This window comes from Nerophis ophidion, linkage group LG04 (genome assembly GCF_033978795.1).
Source record: "Nerophis ophidion isolate RoL-2023_Sa linkage group LG04, RoL_Noph_v1.0, whole genome shotgun sequence".
Classification (NCBI taxonomy): domain Eukaryota; kingdom Metazoa; phylum Chordata; class Actinopteri; order Syngnathiformes; family Syngnathidae; genus Nerophis; species Nerophis ophidion.
Window position 1 is genome coordinate 24,611,275 of NC_084614.1, and position 20,747 is coordinate 24,632,021.

The following is a 20,747-nucleotide window of genomic DNA, read 5'->3' on the forward strand; positions in this document are numbered from 1 at the left end:
ATATAAATATATACTGTAAGAATGAGGTAGATCACATCAACTTTGTCATTTGACAAGTAGCACGCCTGCTGAAAAAAGTGTGGACACACCTGGTTTACATGTATAACTTTCTCCGATGCTGCCACAGAAAAACTGTTTTCCAAAGTTGTAAAAATGTGTAGAATAAATATTTCTGTCAACGAAGATCTGTTTCTTTCAGCAAGGGCTGGTGTCAGGCAGGTGGCTGTTGAAGACAAAAAAAACCTGTGCAAGCAGATATTCTCAAACATTAACATCAAATCCAAACAGTACACACCTCATAGATAAAAAGCTTGCAGTTTAACATACATAGCTAATATGGACACTTAAGTCATGTGTTGCTTTCATTTAAGACTTATATAGGGCTTCTAATTTTTTGCACCGCACCGCGTCTCCCTTTTGGGGTCGCTAGAGCCTATTCAGCTACATTGGGGCAGTGAACAAGTCGCCACCTCATTGCAGGGCCAACACAGATAGACAACATTCACACACTCGGGCCAATTTAGCGTTGACAATCGACCTATCCCCGGTGTCTGTCTTCGGAGGTGGGAGGAAGCCGAAGTACGCAGAGGGAACCCACGCAGTCATGTGGAAAACATGCAAACTCCACACAGAAAGACCCCAAGCCCGTGGATCGAACCCAGGACCTTTGTATTGTGAGGCACATGCACTAAACCCTGTTTCACCGTGCAGCTTCTGACAAATTAATTTATATTTTTGGTCCAATATGGCTCTTTAAACATTTTGGATTGCCAACCTCTGGAGCAGATCAACAACATTCTCTCTCCATAGCAACCCTCCTCTAAAGTGGACATTACTGCTCTCCTGTGGACACTTGCAGTAACACCATGTTGTGACAGTGCTGCACATTTTAAACAGAAAAACGCCAGAAGCAGCAGAATAATGTCAACACCAACTTTTATTTATTACAATTGGGGCAGGGGGACGCTCTACTGAGGCGGCTGCTGCTGATCAGGCATGCTCCTGATGATGTCAGAATCGCCTGCAGGCCAAAGAAAAAGTCAGCAAACTGCCAGAAAGGCAAAACCTACACTTTTATTCAAAATCACAAGGACATAAATGCACAGTGTTGACTCACCGGGGTCAATGATGGCCAGTGTGCACACCCTGTAGTATTTGCCGCAGGCTGTACCAAGCTCAATGTTGTTTCCGCTGTAGTGGTGGACACCGGTTTTGGCCAGCATGGCATAGTACTCAATCTCAGATTTCCTGCACATGGAAGGAAAAACAGTGTTATTGCAGTAAGGAAAGCATTAAAATGGAGACACTGAAACTAATTCAAAATTGACACATTTGTTGTTTTAGAGTTCTTGGTGAAAAATGTGCATTTGAAAACAAAAATATGCAACTTGAGGGATCTTCAGGTTTGATCCCTGCTATCCTAGTCACTGCTGTTGTGTCCTTGGGCAAGACTCTTTACCCACCTGCTCCCAGTGCCCATTCACTGGTTCAGATGTAGCTTAAAAAAATTAAGACAATGGGTTTCACTATGTAAAGCGCTTTGCGTCTCTTGAGGAAAGCGTGATATATATATCAGATAGACATGGCCTACGTCAGGGGTGTCAAATTCGCAAACAGGTTTGATCCAATCCATGATGAGTTTGCAAAGTATAAAAATTAGCTGAATTTTTTTTTTTATGAAAGAAACTGTTGTTCCAAATGTGTCCACTGGATGTCAAAATACTAAATCAGTTAAGCAAGTAAATGGTTGACAATGGGGCCCCCCGAGAGGTACACAGTAAAGTTTGGCTGCATCTCCTTCCCCTAAACCCAAATGAAATGTGAAAACTGCTGTTCTACATCTTCTGCTTCAAACGTATTGATATTTGGCACCCTCATTGCCCCAAAAGGTCTGTCAAAAATGACAAAAGCGAACAGTCATTGATGTACCCCCTGTGAACATTTTTTAAATTCAAGTACCCCCCTAACCAGAGCAAAGCATTTTTGGTTGAAAAAAAGAGATGAAGTAAAATACAGCACTGCGTCATCAGTTTCTGATTAATTAAATTGTAAAAAAGTGCAAAATATTGCTCATTTTTAGTGGTCTTTTTTTAACTCTTTGGAAAAATAGATATAAAAATAATAAAAACTTGTTGAAAAACAAACAAGTGATTCAATTATAAATAAAGATTTCTACACATAGAAGTAATCAACTTAAAGTGCCCTCTTTGGGGATTGTAATAGTGATCCATCTGGATTCATCAACTTCATTCTAAACATTTCTTCACAAAAAAGAAATCTTTAACATCAATATTTATGGAACATATCCACAAAAAATCTAGCTGTCAACACTGAATATTGCATTGTTGTATTTTTTTTTCACAGTTTTTGAACTTATTCATATTTTCTTGATTATTCAATAAATAAATATATTTATAAAGGACTTTTGAATTGTTGCTATTTTTAGAATATTTTTTCAAAAATTTCACGTACCCCTTGGCATACCTTCAAGTACCCCCAGGGGCTAAGGTAAAATGGCTAAGGTACCTCCATTTGAGAACCACTGGTCTAAGTAACTCAACCTTCTTGAATAGTTTCTACCTCTGTTTCTTAGTTTGTTGAGTTAGTACAGTAATAATACATGTAAATGACAAATGAGGTTTTTCATACCTAGAAGAGTTTTATCCATTTTGTTAAATCCCAGGTGGGGCACTCAGTTTGATGGCTTTGACAAGGATTTCTCCCTTAATGTAATTGATTGTGGTGGTGTGCCACGGCAAGATATAAGCCGCCACACCTTAAAAATTAGGGGTTTTACATGAAAACAAATTTAATATAATATTGTAGATTCCAAAACAAGACAAGTCTGACTTGTTTTAGCTTCTATTGCCAATCTTACTGTATGCCAACAACGGGCACAATTCCAACAAGTATTTCCTCCGTGCACACACGTCTTCGTGTTTCACTCCTAAATACACAATACTTCCTCATTCTCCGCCAATACGGTGTGGTGTGTTCACAGACCATGGGAAAAAAGATCATCAGAACACAAACATACACATTAACACCAGCGGGTAGCTACAGTATGAATGAATATATATATAAGTGGTTTATTATCCGTGCACTAAAACTTAAAATGACAGTGGTGGCTTTTAAGGAGAGGAAGGATACCAGCTGCGCAAAGTAAGTGTGACATCAGGCTCTCTACAGCCCGCTTTTTTCTGCAGACATGGAGCGCCACCAGTAAAAAGTCTCTAAACGTGAGTACAGTCTACAATAACACCGGAAATAGATACATTTGTTTTTACTGACTAAAAGATTTGGAGAAAGCTCTTGGGAAAAAAATATTTTTAAGGTATATTATACAACTATTACAGAGTAAAATAATATGTAAAGAAATATATGTTAATAATATGCATCATGGCAAATAATACAAGGACATCATATTGACCACACCCTCACAAGTATCTTGGCAATCTAGATATTTATACATACAGTGAGACAAGGTCTAAGTCCATTGCGTGAATTGTTATTGAAACAGCGTCAAATTTTTCTCCGAATTTTCAACTATTTTGATGTGTTTTGTCAAGAGGATTACCGGTAGGTATATGCTACATCCTTTTGATTTGAACCCACTAATAGAGGCAAACAGGCAAGTTATGACCCTTTTGTTATCTGATGCATGTTTTGCAACACAACAAATGCTAATAGTGGTTCTCAAACTGTGGTATGCGGGCTCCATCCAGCAGTATGCCAAAAAATCCGTCCATCCATTTCCTACCGCTTGTCCCTTACAGGGGTGCTGTAGCCTATGTTAGCAGCATTCGGCCGGAAGGCGACGTGCACCTTGGACAAGTTACCACCTCATTGCAGAGCCAATATAGATAGACAATGTTCACACTCCCATTCACACACTAGGGCCAATTTAGTGTTTCCAATCAACCTATCCCTAGGTGCGTGGTGGGAGGAAGCCGGAGTACCCAGAGGGAACCCACGCAGTCACAGAGAGAACACGCAAACCCCAAAGAATCCATCCATCCATCTTCTTCCGCTTATCAGAGGTCGGGTCGTGGGGGCAGCAGCCTAAGCAGGAAAGCCCAGACTTCCCTCACCCCAGCAACTTTGTCTAGCTCTTCCATGGGATCCTGAGGTGTTCCCAGGCCAGCCGGGAGACATAGTCTTCCCAACGTGTCCTGGGTATTCCCCATGGCATCCTACCGGTTGGACGTGCCCTAAACACCTCCCTAGGGAGGCATTCGGGCGGCATCCTGACCAGATGCCCGAGCCACCTCATCTGGCTCCACTCGATGTGGAGAAGCAGCGGCTTTACTTTGAGTTCCTCCCGGATGACAGAACTTCTCACCCTATCTTTAAGGGAGAGCCCCGACACACGGCGGAGGAAACTCATTTCGGCTGCTTATACCCGAGATCTTATCCTTTCGGTCATGACCCAAAGCTCATGACCATAGGTGAGGATGGGAACGTAGATCGACCGGTAAATTGAGAGCTTTGCCTTCCGGCTCAGCTCCTTCTTCACCACAACGGATCGGTACAACGTCCGCATTACTGAAGACGCTGCACCGATCGGCCAGTCAATCTCACGATCCACTCTTCCCCCACTCGTGAACAAGACTCCTAGGTACTTGAACTCCTCCACTTGGGGCAGGGTCTCCTCCCCAACCCGGAGATGGCACTCCACCCTTTACCGGGCGAGAAATATGGACTCGGACTTGGAAGTGCTGATTCTCATTCTGGTCGCGTCACACTCGGCTGCAAATTGATCCAGTGAGAGCTGAAGATCCCGGCCAGATGAAACCATCAGGACCACATCATCTGCAAAAAGCATAGAACTAATCCCGCGGCCACCAAACCGGAGCCCCTCAACGCCTTGACTGCGCCTAGAAATTCTGTCCATAAAAGTTATGAACAGAATCGGTGACAAAAGACAGCCTTGGCGGAGTCCAACCTCACTGGAAACGTGTTCGACTTACTGCCGGCAATGTCAGAGCTTGGACCACGAAGAGTCAGTTAATTAAATCAATGTTTTAATTTTTTACAATTACCATTAATGTTGGTAATCTTACGGTGGCCAAAAATATTAAATATACTTAAATAAAGCCTCTGCCCTGTTTTTTATGAGTACTTTGGCCTATTATGCTAATACATTTCAATGTTGGTACTTGGAGAACCAAGTTTTAACTGAGGTGGTACTTGTAAAAAAAAAAAGGTTGAGAACCACAGCTCCATGTACAAGGACTTGGAAAAATAACATGCACAATTGTACGGACTATAGTCACTTGTAAGACTGACAAGTGTGTCAACAATAACAATGAGTGTTTAATACCTGAGAGCAGGACAGTTGTTTGCCAGGATGACCAGTTTGGCCTTTCCCTGCCTGATCATCTTCTGGGACTGCTTATAGCCCAGCACGTACTTGCCACTTTTCATCACCAGCTGGAGCCGGGAGTTGATGGACTCCATCGACTTTTTCTGGAAGAAAAAGACGCGTAAGTAACGACAAGGTGGTACAATGTGTGTAGAGTGGACTGCTAACAAGACAAGTGTCAATAGTGTTGCGCAGATTTAGCTGATATTGGCGTTAGCTGTCATGTTAGCATTAGCTGCCACAAGCAGAACTAGACAAGTTGGGTGACACGAAACTGTAACTGCTAGTTGAACGTATATGGATGAAAAAGCCACATGTCGCGTTGAAACCATATAGTTTGAATGAATAGGACATTTTGGTGTAAGTTGTTTTGCTAGCAGGCCTGAAAATCAACTTTAGCCTCCACGTGAAGACCAGCGCGTGCTTGGTGCCTCGAGAGCTTCCACTCACAGTTTTCTTTGCGGCCACCATTTTGAGCGATTTAAGTCCAAGTCCGGCCAACCTGCGATCATAAACAACAAAGGTGAACGTGTCGTTATGTTTGGGGTGCAAAAACAAGTTGAAAACTGATAGATGTGGGTGTCTTTTACTGAGAAAACTCGGAGAGGATCTTACGGTGAGTTAGCTCCAATATGGCCTCGGAGAGAAAGGAAGCCCCAGCATGCTTTGCGGTAATATCTGCAGAGGAGCATGCGCAGTACAAACTTACCGGAAGTGACGTCTTTCAGAACAATTATTTGTTTACAGTAGAAATATTTTTTGTTTCTTTTTCCAAAATAATTTGGTATTATTTAAAATGGCGTATGGAATTGATATCAGTAATAATTTCTAGCGGAATTAGCTATTTCTGGTTTCCAAACGGATTAAAACCAGTGTGAAATACTATATATATATATATTTTAACTGTGAAAATTAGTAGCAAAATAACTTTTAGTGTCAGGTTAGTGTCAGAGGCTACTCAGCATCATAGTTAACAATTAGTGTTAAAAAGTATTTTGTGTTTCATTGATCATGAAATATCCACAGCTATGGAACGATAATGTACTAAAATGCATTTAAAGGCCTACTGAAACCCACTACTACCAACCACGCAGTCTGATAGTTTATATATCAATGATGAAATATTAACATTGCAACACATGCCAATACGGCCTTTTTAGTTTACTAAATTGCAATTTTAAAATTCCCGCGAGTTTCTTGTTGAAAACGTCGCGGAATGACGTCACGGACTGTCAGGAAATATTAGCGCTGCCCCACTAGCAGCTAAAAGTCGTCTGCTTTAATCGCATAATTACACAGTATTCTGGACATCTGTGTTGCTGAATCTTTAGCAATTTGTTCATTTAATAATGTTAAAGTTAAATTACCAATGATTGTCACACACACACTAGGTGTGGTGAAATTTGTACTCTGCATTTGACCCATCCCCTTTATCACCCCCTGGGAAGTGAGGGGAGCAGTGGGCAGCAGCGATGCCGTGCCCGAGAATAATTTGTGGTGATTTAAGCCCCAATTCCAACCCTTGACGCTGAGTGCCAAGCAGGGACGCAATGGATCCCATTATTATAGTCTTTGGTATGACTTGGCCGGGATTTGAACTCACAACCTACCGATCTCAAGGCGGACACTCTAGCCACTAAGCCACTGAGTAGGCCATTTATGAATGGAGAATATAAAGAACAATGCTGTTGGTGGAAAGCGGTGGAATACAGCTGTCTTTAGCACCGAGACACAGCCGGTGTTTCTTTGTTTGTTGTGAAGCAGAGCGGTCAAGCGAACATGTTTTCTCTACGTCAACCAGCATGTTTTTGGATGGGAAAATTGCGATATATATCTTACCGGAGACATCATTGGATTATTCATCGTCCTGCAGCAGCTGTCAAAAAAGGCAGCTGTGAGGCAGCCGGATTAGAGCAGAAAGGTCTAGAAAGAAGAACAGAGAAAGGAAGACAGAGAAATTGCGGGGACAAGAGCGGAACAAGACAGAAGACAACGACAACAACATAACAATATCAGCAAATATGATATGTACAAATATGATACGAAAGATGATAGCAAAGAACCAGTTAGTGAAATAGATAGTAATAACACAGAAATGACAATGAACATTGTTGCAATACAAATGGAGCAATAAATATACCAACAGAAACCGCAGTATTGATAAATGTTTACTAATAATAAAAAATAATAATAATAACCTATTTTATTGTCAACAGTACAATTGTTTCAAATGCAACAATACGTAAATGGGATGAAAACTTGATAACAAAAGAAAGCAGATAAATGTAGGGGAATAAAGATAAGCGGACTATATTAACCTTGTCGATTGTTATAGTAAAAATAAGTTAAGCTTGATCAGTGTGCTGTTTTTCACGCAGTTTCCACCGGCAGCACAGCGTTAATATATGTTTGATGAAACGCGATTATTTGAATGAGTGTCATACTTGCCAACCCTCCCGGATTTTCCGGGAGACTCCCGAAATTCAGTGCATCTCCCGAAAACCTCCCGGAAAAAAAATTCTCCCAAAAATCTCCCGAAATTGAGCCGGAGCTGGAAGCCACCCCGCTCCAGCTCCATGCGGGGACAGCCTGTTTTCACATCCGCTTTTCCACTATATAAACAGCTTTCCTGCCCAATCACATTGCAACATTTACGGATTTGAATAAAAAACTGCACACACAAGGAGAAGAAGCTGAAGGACGAGGAACTTACAGCCACGGCGACGCCGTCTCTAATAGAGTGATTCTATGTTGTCTGTTGCCATCTCCTGGTGAATGTTGGCTATTGCGTTATGGGGTTGCTTTTTGATTGGCCAACGATTTACGTGGTGTTGGGCACCTGATGGCAAGCGAGGGAGTCTGTTCTGAAGCCCACAGTAAAGAGACGTAATTTCATCACCTCGCCTGGTTATTGACTCCAATCCAAGTCTGTTCTGAAGCCTACAGTAAAGAGACGTAATTTCATCACCTCGCCTGGTTATTGACTCCAATCCAATATATTACACCTTCGACGAGCAAAATGAAGAAATAAATGGCAGAACAAAGGTAACTCAAATAGTGAAAGGTAAGTGTTTTTTTTTAGTAACCAGCAAGCACAGTACAGTTAGTAGAACAACTGTGTTTTTATTACTTTGTATTTGATAGGTGCCGTCTGAAATTCAACTATTTCTTTTATTTATACTGTATATATAATAAATACATATATATAGCTAGAATTCACTGAAAGTCAAGTATTTCATACACACACACACATATATAAATGTATATGTATATGTATATATATATATATGAAATACTCAAATTGGTGAATTGTAGATACAAATATACTCCTCCCCATCCCCACACCCCACACCTCCCGAAATCGGAGGTCTCAAGGGTGGCAAGTATGATGAGTGTATGTATTTATATATATATATATATATATATATATATATATATATATATATATATATATGTATGTATATATATATATATATATATATATATGTATATATATATATATATATATGTATATATATATATATATATATATATATATATATATATATATATATATATATATATATATATACATATATATATATATATATATATATATATATATATATATATATATATATATATATATATATATATATATATATATATATATATATATATATATATATATGTGCTGAAAATTGTAATTTTCCTGAAGGAACTCTCCTGACGGAATAAATAAAGTACTATCTAATCTAATCTAATATATATATATATATATATATATATATGTATATATATATATATATGAAATACTCAAACCCAATCCCCCAAAAGAATACGGTGGGGGCAACCCTAGGCCGCCCCACCCCAGTTGGCAGCAGCAGAACCGCCCAGCACGGGGCCAGGACTACCACTCGCCCCACCTGCAGGGATCCCAACGATGGGGACGAAACATCCTTCCCCGGCGGGTCCTCCCATTCAAAGTTTAAAAGACATGCTGTCAAAATGGAAAGAACAAATAAAATACATTTAGTTAGAAAAAATTAAGTGTTTTATTGACACACATTATTTACAGACTATTTCTGGACCCTGAGTTTGACACCTGTGGTTTAGTCCAGGGCTGTCCTGATTCAAAATTAAAATTCCGATTCTATACCAATATTGGACACTTGAGTGTTGGCCGAAACCGATATTAATCCGATACCACATCAGCTGGAATCATAGTACATACTTTTACTATCTTTTAAATGGAGAATGTTAAAAAACAGTTTGATTAAGTGAAATTATTCAAACAGAGAACAATGGTGGGTATGAAAAACACAAATCCTACGGTAGAAAAGTGCATAGTTTTTGATTTTGTAGTATGGAATGTTAGAAAAGGTTTGATCAAGTGAAATAACTTAAAGAACAATGGTTGGCATGAAAACCACTAACTTTATGAAATAGTTGAGCTTTTAAAATCGAGTGGTCATTTGTGTTTTATTGACATCTAGTGGTCACGACCCGTCACATATATCACACCCTGACTTATTTTGAGTTATTTGGTGTTTTCCCCTGTGTAGTGTTTTAGTTCTTGTCTTGAGCTCCTATTTTGGTGGCTTTTTTGTTGCAGTTTCATGTCTTCCTTTGAGGTCTATTCCCTGCACCTGCTTTGTTTTAGCAATCAAGAATATTTAAGTTGTTGCTATTTGTGTGTGTGTGTGTGTGTGTGTGTGTGTGTGTGTGTGTGTGTGTGTGTGTGTGTGTGGGTGTGTGTGTGTGTGTGTGTGTGTGTGTGTGTGGACATTGTAGTTATTTAACATTTAGATTTAGATTTAGCATCTTAAAAAACACTTTAAGACCATCCATCTTCTTCCGCTTATCTGAGGTCGGGTCACGGGGTCAGTAGCCTAAGCAGGGAAGTCCAGACTTTCCTCTCCCCAGCCACTTCGTCTAGCTCTTCCCGGGGGATCCCGAGACTTTAAGACCAATGTTTTGAACAAATATCACTCTTGAATCAACACTGTAGTTAATACTATGATCAATGTTAATTAAAAACTAAATGTGGGTTATAAATTATTATGGAAGTATAATTGTTTGTATATAGTATATAATTGGTGCCAAGGTTTAACATGTGTACAAGGATATTTCACATGCCTTTATTGTGTGTATAACTGAACCGTGTTTATGTTGTGTATAATGTGTATCATAATATGTTGTGGAAAGGACATTTCATAATTTTCGGAAGTTCATATTGTACTTGACATTGTTTATAGGGTTAGGCGCAATAAGTGTTCAACCTCAGCTTAAACCCTTCCGGTCTGTAACATTTTCATTTTCAAGCTATGACCATTTGTTAAACATTGACCAAAGAAGAATAATAAACTAAACTAGCATTTAGGTTTGGATTTCAAATTTAGATTTAACATATAGGTTTAGATTTAAGATTTAGGATTAGATGTAATATTAAGGTAACATATTTAGAGTCAACATTTAATTCTAAACTTAAATGTGATGACATTTAGCTAAATCTGAGAAAAGTGAGTTAAAGTGGATCTCTGCGTTTTTTGGGAATTTTGCCTGTCGTTCACAATAATTATGAAAGACAGATGGATTTTTTTTTTAATGCATTCTAACTTGTAAATGAACATAACTAAAAGTCCACTTACAGAGGAACCAATGGAAGGTCCTCTTTTCGCCCATAAAATCCATAAAAAAACGCCAACAATACTCTATTTAGATGTCATCATTTAAATATTAACCAAGTATTCGTAATATTGTTATGCTTGTGCCTATCTCAGCTATAATCGGGCGGAAGGCGGCATACACCCTGGGCAAGTTTCATCAAGCCAATGGCCACATAACAGCTCAATCCAGATCCCTTAAAACATACTCCAGTGATACTTTCAACCTTAAATTAGGTGAGTGGGACTGGTCCCCTGTGCTCACAAGCAACCTGGTTGAAGATGCTTGGGATCGCTTCAAAACAGTGTTCCTAGCGATACTAAATGATATGGCTCCCGTGAGAACAGTCAGGATCAAAGCCCGCTCTGAACCATGGATCAGTCCAGACCTATTAGCTGCCATAAAAGACAGAGACAGAAAATACTTCGAATACCAAAAGTGTAAAACCAAAGTAGATTAACAACCCAATAGTAATAACCTCAAATCACTCCTTTCAACACTCAAAAAGCAATGCAATAAATTAAGAAATTAGACAAACAACCTGACTAAATCCTTTAAAAAAAAATTACATCAACGACAAAATAGAGCAGTGGTTCTTAACCTGGGTTCGATCAAACCCTAGGGGTTCGGTGAGTCGGCCACAGGGGTTCGGCGGAGGTCAAAACACACGGAACTCATCGTGTAAATACAAACTTCTCCCTATCGGCGTAATACGGATACGGCAACAGCTGACTGATTTGCAGGTGTGTAATTTGTTTTGAGTTGGTTTTGTTGTTTGAACAAGGTGATGTTCATGCACGTTTCATTTTGTGCACGACTAAAAAAAAGCATATAAACATTAGTATGGGAAACATATTCACCATTTATTAGTTGCTTAGTAACATGCAAATTAGTAACATATTGGCTCTTAACTAGTCATTATTAAGTACTTATTAATGCCTTATTCAGCATTATAACCCTAACCATCCATCCATCCATCCATTTCCTACCGCTTATTCTCTTTTGGGGTCACGGGGGGCGCTGGCGCCTATCTCAGCTACAATCGGGCGGAAGGCGGTGTACACCCTGGACAAGTCGCCACCTTATCGCAGTAACCCCAACCAAATAACTCTAAATTAGGTCTTTATTACTTAGAATATGTTCCCATAGTGTCCAAATAACTCTAAATTAAGTCTTTCTTACGTAGAATACGTTCCCCATACTGAAATGTTACCAAAAACATATAACTTTGTGTTGAATTTGAAAAAAAACAACTTTTTATTTTTCACTAAAAAAGGGTTCGGTGAATGCGCATTAGAAACTGGCGGGGTTCGGTACCTCCAACCACTGAAATAGAGGAAAACACAAATAAGCCACGTGAGCTCTGGAAAATTCTCAACAACCAGCTTCCTGGATGCAGCCAGAAACTTAAAACCAGACTCACCAACATCAACATCAAGGAGGGTGACGCCCTCATTACAGACAAAATAGAGGTAGCAAGCAGACTTAACACCTTTTTCACCAGCATAGCCACAACTCTCGTTAACAAGCTGTCCCATCACTCTGGTCGCTTTGGTGTAGAACACATTAAAGCCTTCTACAGAAAGCTAAGAGTAATCAACAACAATTTCAAATTAAAAATAGTCTCAGCTGACGAGATGCTTAATAAATTGAGCGCGCTCCACCCAAACAAGGCCACCGGCCTTGACAATATCCCCTCCAGATTCCTCGTGGACTCTGCCACCACCATTGCCCCAATAATCACTCATATAATAAACCTCTCAATCAAACAAAGTCAAGTACTCAAGGATTTCAAGAGAGCAAGAGTAACCCCCCTTTACAAAAAAGGAAGCAAATTAGAACCTGGTAATTACCGACCTGTTTCTATTCTCAGTTCCATTTAGAAAGTAATGGAAAAAATAGTTTATGAACGGGTCGATAGATACTTTGCTACTAATAAAAAAATGTACAAATTCCAATCCGGCTTCAGAACAAACCACTCCACTGACACATGCATTCTCTATCTGACCGACCACATCAAACATGAGGTGGAGGCGGGCAAATACTGCGGCATGGTCATGCTGGACATTCAGAAGGCCTTTGACACCGTTAACCACGCTATACTGTTGGATAAGCTCAGAGCAATCGGATTCGATAAAACCTCATCGAGCTGGATGCAATCTTACTTGGAGGGGAGGAAACAGGTGGTAGAGGTGAACGGCACCATGTCCCCTCCCCTCTTAGTAAGCTGTGGAGTCCCCCAAGGCAGTATACTAGGACCTTTACTGTTCCTAATATACGTAAATGACATGCCATTAGCATGCCACTGTGAATTGTTCCTGTTTGCGGATGACTCGGCCCTGCTGGTATCCGGCCAGGACAAGTCACAGGTGGAACAAATCTTCAGTGCTGAACTCCTTAATATTTGCACCTGGCTCGCTGACAACAAGCTATCCATACACTTAGGTATGACAGAATCCATCCTATTTGGGTCCCATATCAACCTTAAGAAAGTCAGTGACTTCACTATAAAAGTTGGTGACATTGTTATCACCAGGAAAGATGAGATCACCTACCTAGGTTCCATTCTAGAGGCCAATCTTTCCTGTGATAAAATGGCAACCAAAGTAATCAAAAAGGTCAACCTAAGAACGAGATTCTCCTCTCTGGTCAACAAAAGTACCTTGAAGATTCTAGCGGGAACTCTCATTCAACCCTTTTTCGATTATGCTTGCACCTCCGGGTACCCCAGCACCTCCAAAACCCTCAAATCTAGACTCCAAACATCCCAGAACAAGCTAGTCAGGTTACTTCTAGACCTCACTCCAACCCACTTCTCCAAAGTGGGCTGGCTCAGGGTGGAGGACAGAGTAAAACAACTTGCACTGAGCCTAGTCTATAAAATCCGCTACACCTTCCTGATACCAAAGTACATGTCAAACTACTTCCTTAACGTAAATGGCCGCCATAACCACAGCACTAGAGGGAGCTCCACAAACCACGTTAAACCTAGATTCCGATCTAACAAAGGTCTTAACTCATTCTCTTTTTATGCCACATCAATGTGGAATGCACTCCCAACAGGTGTAAAAGTAAGTGCATCTCCATCCTCCTTCAGAACCGCTCTAAAACAACACCTCCTGGCAACTTCAACCCTTTACTAATACCCTCCTCCATTCACATCCGATCTCCCCGGATTGTAAAAAACCTAATATAAATAATCTAATGTATTTCTAATGTATATACTTGTTCTTATGCTATCTGAACGCACTATGTTCTCTGCTGGCTGTACTTTTCCTACTAAGTAAAACCTACACTGTTTCATTGTCAATTTCTCTGTTGATGAAATTGTTGATGGCTGAAATACTGATATCCACCAAAGCTCCTCATCCCACCCTCCGGATTGTAAATAATGTAAATAAGTCAATGTATATTCTATGATAATTAACCTGTGTGATGACTGTATTATGCTGATAGTATATATTCGTATCATGAATTGATTAACGCGGACCCCGATTTAAACAAGTTGAAAAACTTATTCAGGTGTTATCATTTAGTGGTCAATTGTACGGAATATGTACTGAACTGTGCAATCTACTAATAAAAGTTTCAATCAATGACCATTTCAAAACTCATCGCAGAGCCAACACAGACAGACAGACAACATTCACACTCACATTCACACACTAGGGCCAATTTAGTGTTGCCAATCAACTTATCCGCAGGTGCATGTCTTTGGAGGTGGGAGGAAGCCGGGGTACCCGGAGGGAACCCACGCATTCACAGAGAGGACAGGCAAACTCCACACAGATCAATCCCGAGCCCGGTATTGAACCCAGGACTACTCAGGACCTTTGTATTGTGATGCATACGCACTAACCCCTATGCCACTGTGAAGCCCATTGGAGTAGTTGAAGTTAGTTAATTTAGAAAGAAGCATCCATCCATTCATCCATTTTCTACCGCTTGTCCCTTTTGGGGTTGCGGGGTAAATATAAAAAAACAGTAGCTACATAGCCACCCAGATCTAAAAGCCATTTTTTGTAGCTGTTTCTGGAGAGTGATATTTATGGAAACCAAATTGCTTTGGATGAAGAGGGGTATGTCCACCGCTTAGGTGTTCAATTATATGTGTGGTAAGCCACTTTTCTGCTATTTTTGATACGATTGGTAAATATTTATTGGCCGATAGTTCTTTAGTTTGGTCTTATCACCAGCTTTAAAAACCGGGGTAACTCTTGCAGACTTCCATGACAATGGCACTTTACCCTGATTTATAGATACATTAATTGAATGTGCAATAAGACTTGCAAGAACCTCTTTATGGATCTTTAGGAAATAGTTTGCGGAACCAAAAGCATCTCTTGCTTTTCAACATTTTTCAGAATACATTATTTTTAAAACCTCAGAGACAGTTATATTTTGTCAATCAATCAATCAATCAATGTTTATTTATATAGCCCCAAATCACAAATGTCTCAAAGGACTGCACAAATCATTACGACTACAACATCCTCGGAAGAACCCACAAAAGGGCAAGGAAAACTCACACCCAGTGGGCAGGGAGAATTCACATCCAGTGGGACGCCAGTGACAATGCTGACTATGAGAAACCTTGGAGAGGACCTCAGATGTGGGCAACCCCCCCCCTCTAGGGGACCGACAGCAATGGATGTCGAGCGGGTCTAACATGATGCTGTGAAAGTTCAATCCATAGTGGCTCCAGCACAGCCGCGAGAGTTCAGTTCAAAGCGGATCCAAGACAGCAGCGAGAGTCCCGTCCACAGGAGACCATCTCAAGCGGAGGCGCATCAGCAGCGCAGAGATGTCCCCAATCGATACAGGCGAGCGGTCCATCCTGGGTCCCGACGAGCGGTCCATCCTGGGTCTCGACTCTGGACAGCCAGTACTTCATCCATGGTCATCGGACCGGACCCCCTCCATAAGGGAGGGGGGGACATAGGAGAAAGAAAAAAAGCGGCAGATCAACTGGTCTAAAAAGGAGGTCTATTTAAAGGCTAGAGTATACAGATGAGTTTTAAGGTGAGACTTTTGTATGTTACATATTGGTATCGTATCATCCAGCGGCTTATACTGTGTGTGATGTCTGGGCACTTTAAGTGGGCTGTCAGTTCTTCAATGGAACTGATAACAAATCTATTAAAACCACCAGTAATTATATCCATATTTCCAATAACGTGGGGTTAATTTGAAGCTGCAGGTCTCTTAAATGTGTATGTTTACTTTGCACGTGTAGTTTAAGTTTTCCCAAATCATTTTTCCATTAACTTTCCCCTCTTGTATTGTTTTAATGAAACAAGGCAAGGCAAACAACAGTGTCAAACAGTTAGCTAAAAATATAAACAATTTTTCCCTTCATGCACTTCAAGAGTAACAATTGTTTTGATATAAATCCACTGCGTAAAAAGGCTAGAAGGCAAATATTGAGGAGCAGCATATTTAGAAGTTGACATGAAAAACAGTAAAAAGTCTTCTAGAGAAGCCTATGTAGGTAAGCTCTAATCCCGATTTTGTAAATGCCCATAAATCACAATTTGAAGGAGATTGCCCTTTGGTGGCGAGATATAATGAGTGTGACAACTGTTGGATTAATTGTAAATAAGTTATCCCATTTTCTTCAAATATGATTGTTTGCTCATGCATTGTGTAGACAAGGTGAAGAAAAAATGAAACTTGGCGTTGGATTGAAATTAGGTTGATCTACCAACTTCAAAGAGGAATTGGCAGATGGCACAGAGCAACGCAGGAAGTTGCTGTATCCTCTGTATTTGCATGTGTTAAATTCTCACCACAGGTGTTAATTTTCAAACACAGCTGCAAATATCCCCTCCTCCCTTAGTGCAGCTGTGTGTGTGTTTGTAATGTAGGGCTTTCACAAATGAATAAAAAGGCGAGGAGAGTGGAGAAAGTTTTCAGAGTAAATTAGGAGCCTGTAACTGACAACTTGCTCCCGGTTACTCGCCCCGTACGAGAAAAGCAATCACTGGTTGTGTCTTCTATTCTCTGTTTCTGTGTCTTTATAATGTCTCATGGTGGCGACTTGTCCAGAGTGTACACCGCCTTCCGCCCGATTGTAGCTGAGATAGGCGCCAGCGCCCCCGCGACCCCAAAAGGGAATACGTGGTAGGAAATGGATGGATGGATGGTATTTGAGCCTGACAATAACCAACTCTGTTGTCTCCTTATCACCATGTCTTCCAAATTTGAGTCAATGATATGGGGCAGTTAGTTGTAAGTTCTAAAAGATTCCTCTGCAAAGATATTTTTCAATGGCAGCCATGCTTTTTTTTATGTTTCGTGTTAACATTTTACAGTAATGTCCTCTTAAGATGTGAACAACATTTTGTGTTGATTCCGCAAAAACACTGTGAAGTTACATTGGGGATTTTTTTAGCATGCACTAAATTGTGCCAGAAATTTCAAGTCTATTTAACTTAGTGGGTCCCAAACGTTGAAGTTTAATAACAGCGCCATCAAGTGGTGTATTTGTTAGATAAATAATAGCACAGGGAACACACTAGGGGTGCATTGGATGACACATTTTCAAGCTTTTGGGCGAAGCGGTTGAGGATTAGAAGAGTAACCTTATGGAAAAAAATGTTTTACATGACTGTATAGACCTAATGCGCTATCTGATGAGTGTTACACTAAATTATAACTACTGTGAATACATTAAGAAGAACAAAAAAAGGTTATAAATGATCTTTATTATAATCATAGAACAGCTTTTAGTATACAGAGCTTGCATGTTTGAAATTGAGAGTGGCAAAAAACAACAACTATATGATACAAAAATCATAACAGACGAAAAACAGGATTTTACATAATAAGATGACTGTACACAAATAAATTTCACATAATGACAAGGACTCCGGTGACTTTTTAAAAGCTGACAGGTATAATAGTATCATGACAGCTAAAATAGTTGAAATAGTGAAATGTACTTTCTGTTTTGTACATGCTTTTAAGCTGCATCTCCATTCACTTCAAAACCCCTTAATACTGCTGATATAATACAATGCAATTTGATATGATTCACTTAGTGCGTGGTGGGGTACACAGATTAACACAATTTTGGGACAATGTCAAATTGGATTGAATTGTTCCAGCCACTGTTGGAACATTTTAATGACTGCATATATTTATCAGTAAAAGCCTATTCAGGACATTTTCTTTGGTTAGGAAACTGATTAGACAACACAATCCATTTGAGAAGGGCAGCCTTATGAATGTTTAATTTGCAGCAGAGAAGGAAATATTGTTTTTTTTCCTGCCCACTTTGATGCATAAGTCCTCGAGCAGGCGCCAAGGCTTTCTTACACTGGTTAATGACTTCAATGCTGCTGCTTAGTTTTTTTAAAGTTTTTTTTTTTACCTCTTGCAGAGTCAGCAAGCTGAGTTTTGTTCAAATTTGAAGACGGTAAAAACACTTATCCGTTGTGTTGGCAGTAAAAATTACCGTCTAATATTTCCTGTAAGGCCGCAATTTACTGCACTTGAGTGCTAATTATCCTGGTTGGCGTTAAAAGGCAACATCTTCCCGGTGGCATTAACATAGTTTTAAGTACCGCAGTACAGTTCAATTGTTCTGCTTTTAAATCATTTCATGCTAATACAAATGATATTTCTTGAAATGTATCTTTCAGTTACAATACATTTGGATTGCTATATTGCTCATACTGTGATGATATTGGCAATAAATTAAAGTGCTTGATACAGTTTGTAAAAAACATAAGCGATGGGTCGTTCAACAATCAGTCACAATGTTTTCTATTGCTATTAATGACACAATTAGGCTACTGTATTACTTTCTAGAGTTGCAATTATTATATCATATTTGTATCATAGACACAACCTACATTAAATGCAGCAATTATTTGATTTGTGTCTTAATACTACTGTTGTAATAATTATCCAACATCCACATTAATATTACCAGTACTGCTACTATCATTTTAACAATTATTATTATTCAATCTCCTTGTCTTGTTTCATTTATTGCAACTCAAATACATCTCTATTATCATGTTCCACTCATGCCAACATCACACTTGAGGTTACTTAGGTTTTTAAAAGGTTTTGCATCCCGCCCCTACAAAAAACTGTTGAAAAGATTTGAATGGGAACATAATCATGCCATGGATATTCAGTTCCTATACAGTAAACAGGCAGCATTCTGTTGCTGTTTTCCCATTATACTCCCAAAGCAGCGCTCAATAAGCTTTTTAAGCTATCAAAAAATAAATGTATAAATACAAATAAATATTAATAAAGCATATATTGAAAAGTGCATTGTACATTTTTTTCCACAGCATACCATATCCACTGTACAATTGCTGAGTATATGCCTACGCATTGTAATAGGGGTTACTAAGTAGCGTAGATTGAGTAAGAAATATTTCATAGCAAGTCTACTGGAAAACAGTTGCGTTGCCCTGGAACAAGAATGCAAATGTGTGTGTGTGTGTGTGTGTGTGTGTGTGTGACAGACATAAGCATGTTTGGGGATATAAGTCGTGTGCGCAAACATCGAGCACAGAAGCAGACAAAGCTTGCATCATTCTAGTTCGGAAGTCACACAATCTGCCCGGCCAGCATTTCAAGTATCTAGCATTGTTTTGGAAAAATCAGTCAGACATCAGCAAAGCCAAGTGATGTCAAGAGAGAGTGAGAGCAAGAGAGAGAGGGAGAAAGAGAGAGAGACAGCAAGAGAGAACAAAATGTAGCTCACGGAAGAGGAAAGAATTATACAAGGAGGGAGGAGGGATTGCTTTAAAAGAGTAACAGCGATTAGACGAGCATCTCGCATTTTTTTCTTCTAACCATTGCACTTGTTCTACTTGCAGTCGGTACTTTGAAGTTAGCCCTCTGCATGAGGCTGGAGGCAGCAGTCATGCCTGTTTTCACATTATGCTCCATGTCCTCAACAAACAGCAGGTTCAGAGTCAAAGTCCTGGCAGCAGAATGATTATTCCAGACAAATCTGTGATGATGACAAGTTCTTCATCCCCATCCGACTGCCATGTTCGTGATGTGCCACTAGGCCTGCAGAAAGGGTCCATCCCTGATATGGAAAGTCATCCAGTGGCAGTGGGTATGTCAGAATTGCGTAAATGCCAGAATCTCTTCAAGGAAAGCGAGAAGCTGACAAAAGTTCTGGCACTTATAGTTTCCACTTTCTCTCGAATGTATTCTTCTTGAAATCTGGGCATCGGTATGGGTGCTGTCTAATGCACCCCAACCTGGGACTATTATGTAGGCATTGATGGGAAACAAGAACTGGGACATTCCTGCACCAAGATGGTTTCCTGGAGGAAACTAGCACACGTTCCAGGTCCACTAAATAAACATGCTTTATGTATCTTTAGTCATTGTTCATGTGTGATCAGTATCCAATGATTGCAGAAACAAAGAGACAACTAAGAGTGGAAGGATTTTCATGAAATAGTAAGCAGTTTTATGGATAATGTTGAACTTATATTTACGATGATCTGCTCAACGCTCGGACTTGACTTTGTATCGCAGGACCAGGTAAGTGGCCAGTCTGAGAACCACGAAGAACACACCCAGCACCATGAAGTCCACGTAGAGCTTTGCGTCCTCCACATCCAACAGTTGCAGGACTTCCTCTGGCTTTTGGAATTTACACACCAGACCCGGACACTCCAGTTCAGTGCGGTTCATCCCGTAGATGGACAGTATCACACCTTCAAATCCATACCTGGAAAAAGCAAAT

At 39.9% G+C, this 20,747-nt stretch overlaps 2 protein-coding genes across 4 annotated transcripts in view; both read right to left on the reverse strand.

The window, feature by feature from the left end:
• Positions 1–919: 919 nt before the first annotated feature.
• rpl30 (ribosomal protein L30) lies at positions 920–6,082 on the reverse strand. 2 transcript variants are annotated; one of them, XM_061897574.1, is made up of 5 exons: positions 5,981–6,082; positions 5,816–5,867; positions 5,324–5,469; positions 1,118–1,248; positions 920–1,021 (listed from the first exon to the last, which is right to left on the reverse strand). In XM_061897574.1, the coding sequence occupies exons 1-5, from the start codon at positions 6,055–6,057 to the stop codon at positions 969–971; spliced, it is 459 nt and encodes a 152-aa protein (XP_061753558.1). In that variant the 5' UTR covers positions 6,058–6,082; the 3' UTR covers positions 920–968. The 2 variants fall into 2 exon arrangements, with proteins under 2 accessions (XP_061753558.1, XP_061753560.1); XM_061897576.1 differs by having other exon boundaries at positions 5,956–6,049.
• An 11,616-nt stretch (positions 6,083–17,698) lies between these two features.
• abcg4a (ATP-binding cassette, sub-family G (WHITE), member 4a) overlaps positions 17,699–20,747 on the reverse strand; it is a 45,262-nt gene continuing 42,213 nt past the window's right edge. For both annotated transcript variants that reach the window (XM_061897578.1, XM_061897577.1), the window contains one exon: positions 17,699–20,732. In XM_061897578.1, the coding sequence (XP_061753562.1) occupies positions 20,507–20,732 (226 nt within the window). In that variant the 3' untranslated portion in view covers positions 17,699–20,506. The remainder of the gene's footprint in view (positions 20,733–20,747) is intronic.

Bases quoted from the DNA above. Each gene is read 5' to 3' on its own strand.
- rpl30 (XM_061897574.1), bottom strand. From the start codon at position 6,057: ATGCTCCTCTGCAGATATTACCGCAAAGCATGCTGGGGCTTCCTTTCT. The intron at 5,868-5,980 runs GTAAGATCCTCT...TTATGATCGCAG, and splicing joins CATATTGGAGCTAACTCACC to GTTGGCCGGACTTGGACTTA. The intron at 5,470-5,815 runs GTGAGTGGAAGC...TTTTTCTTCCAG, and splicing joins TGGTGGCCGCAAAGAAAACT to AAAAAGTCGATGGAGTCCAT.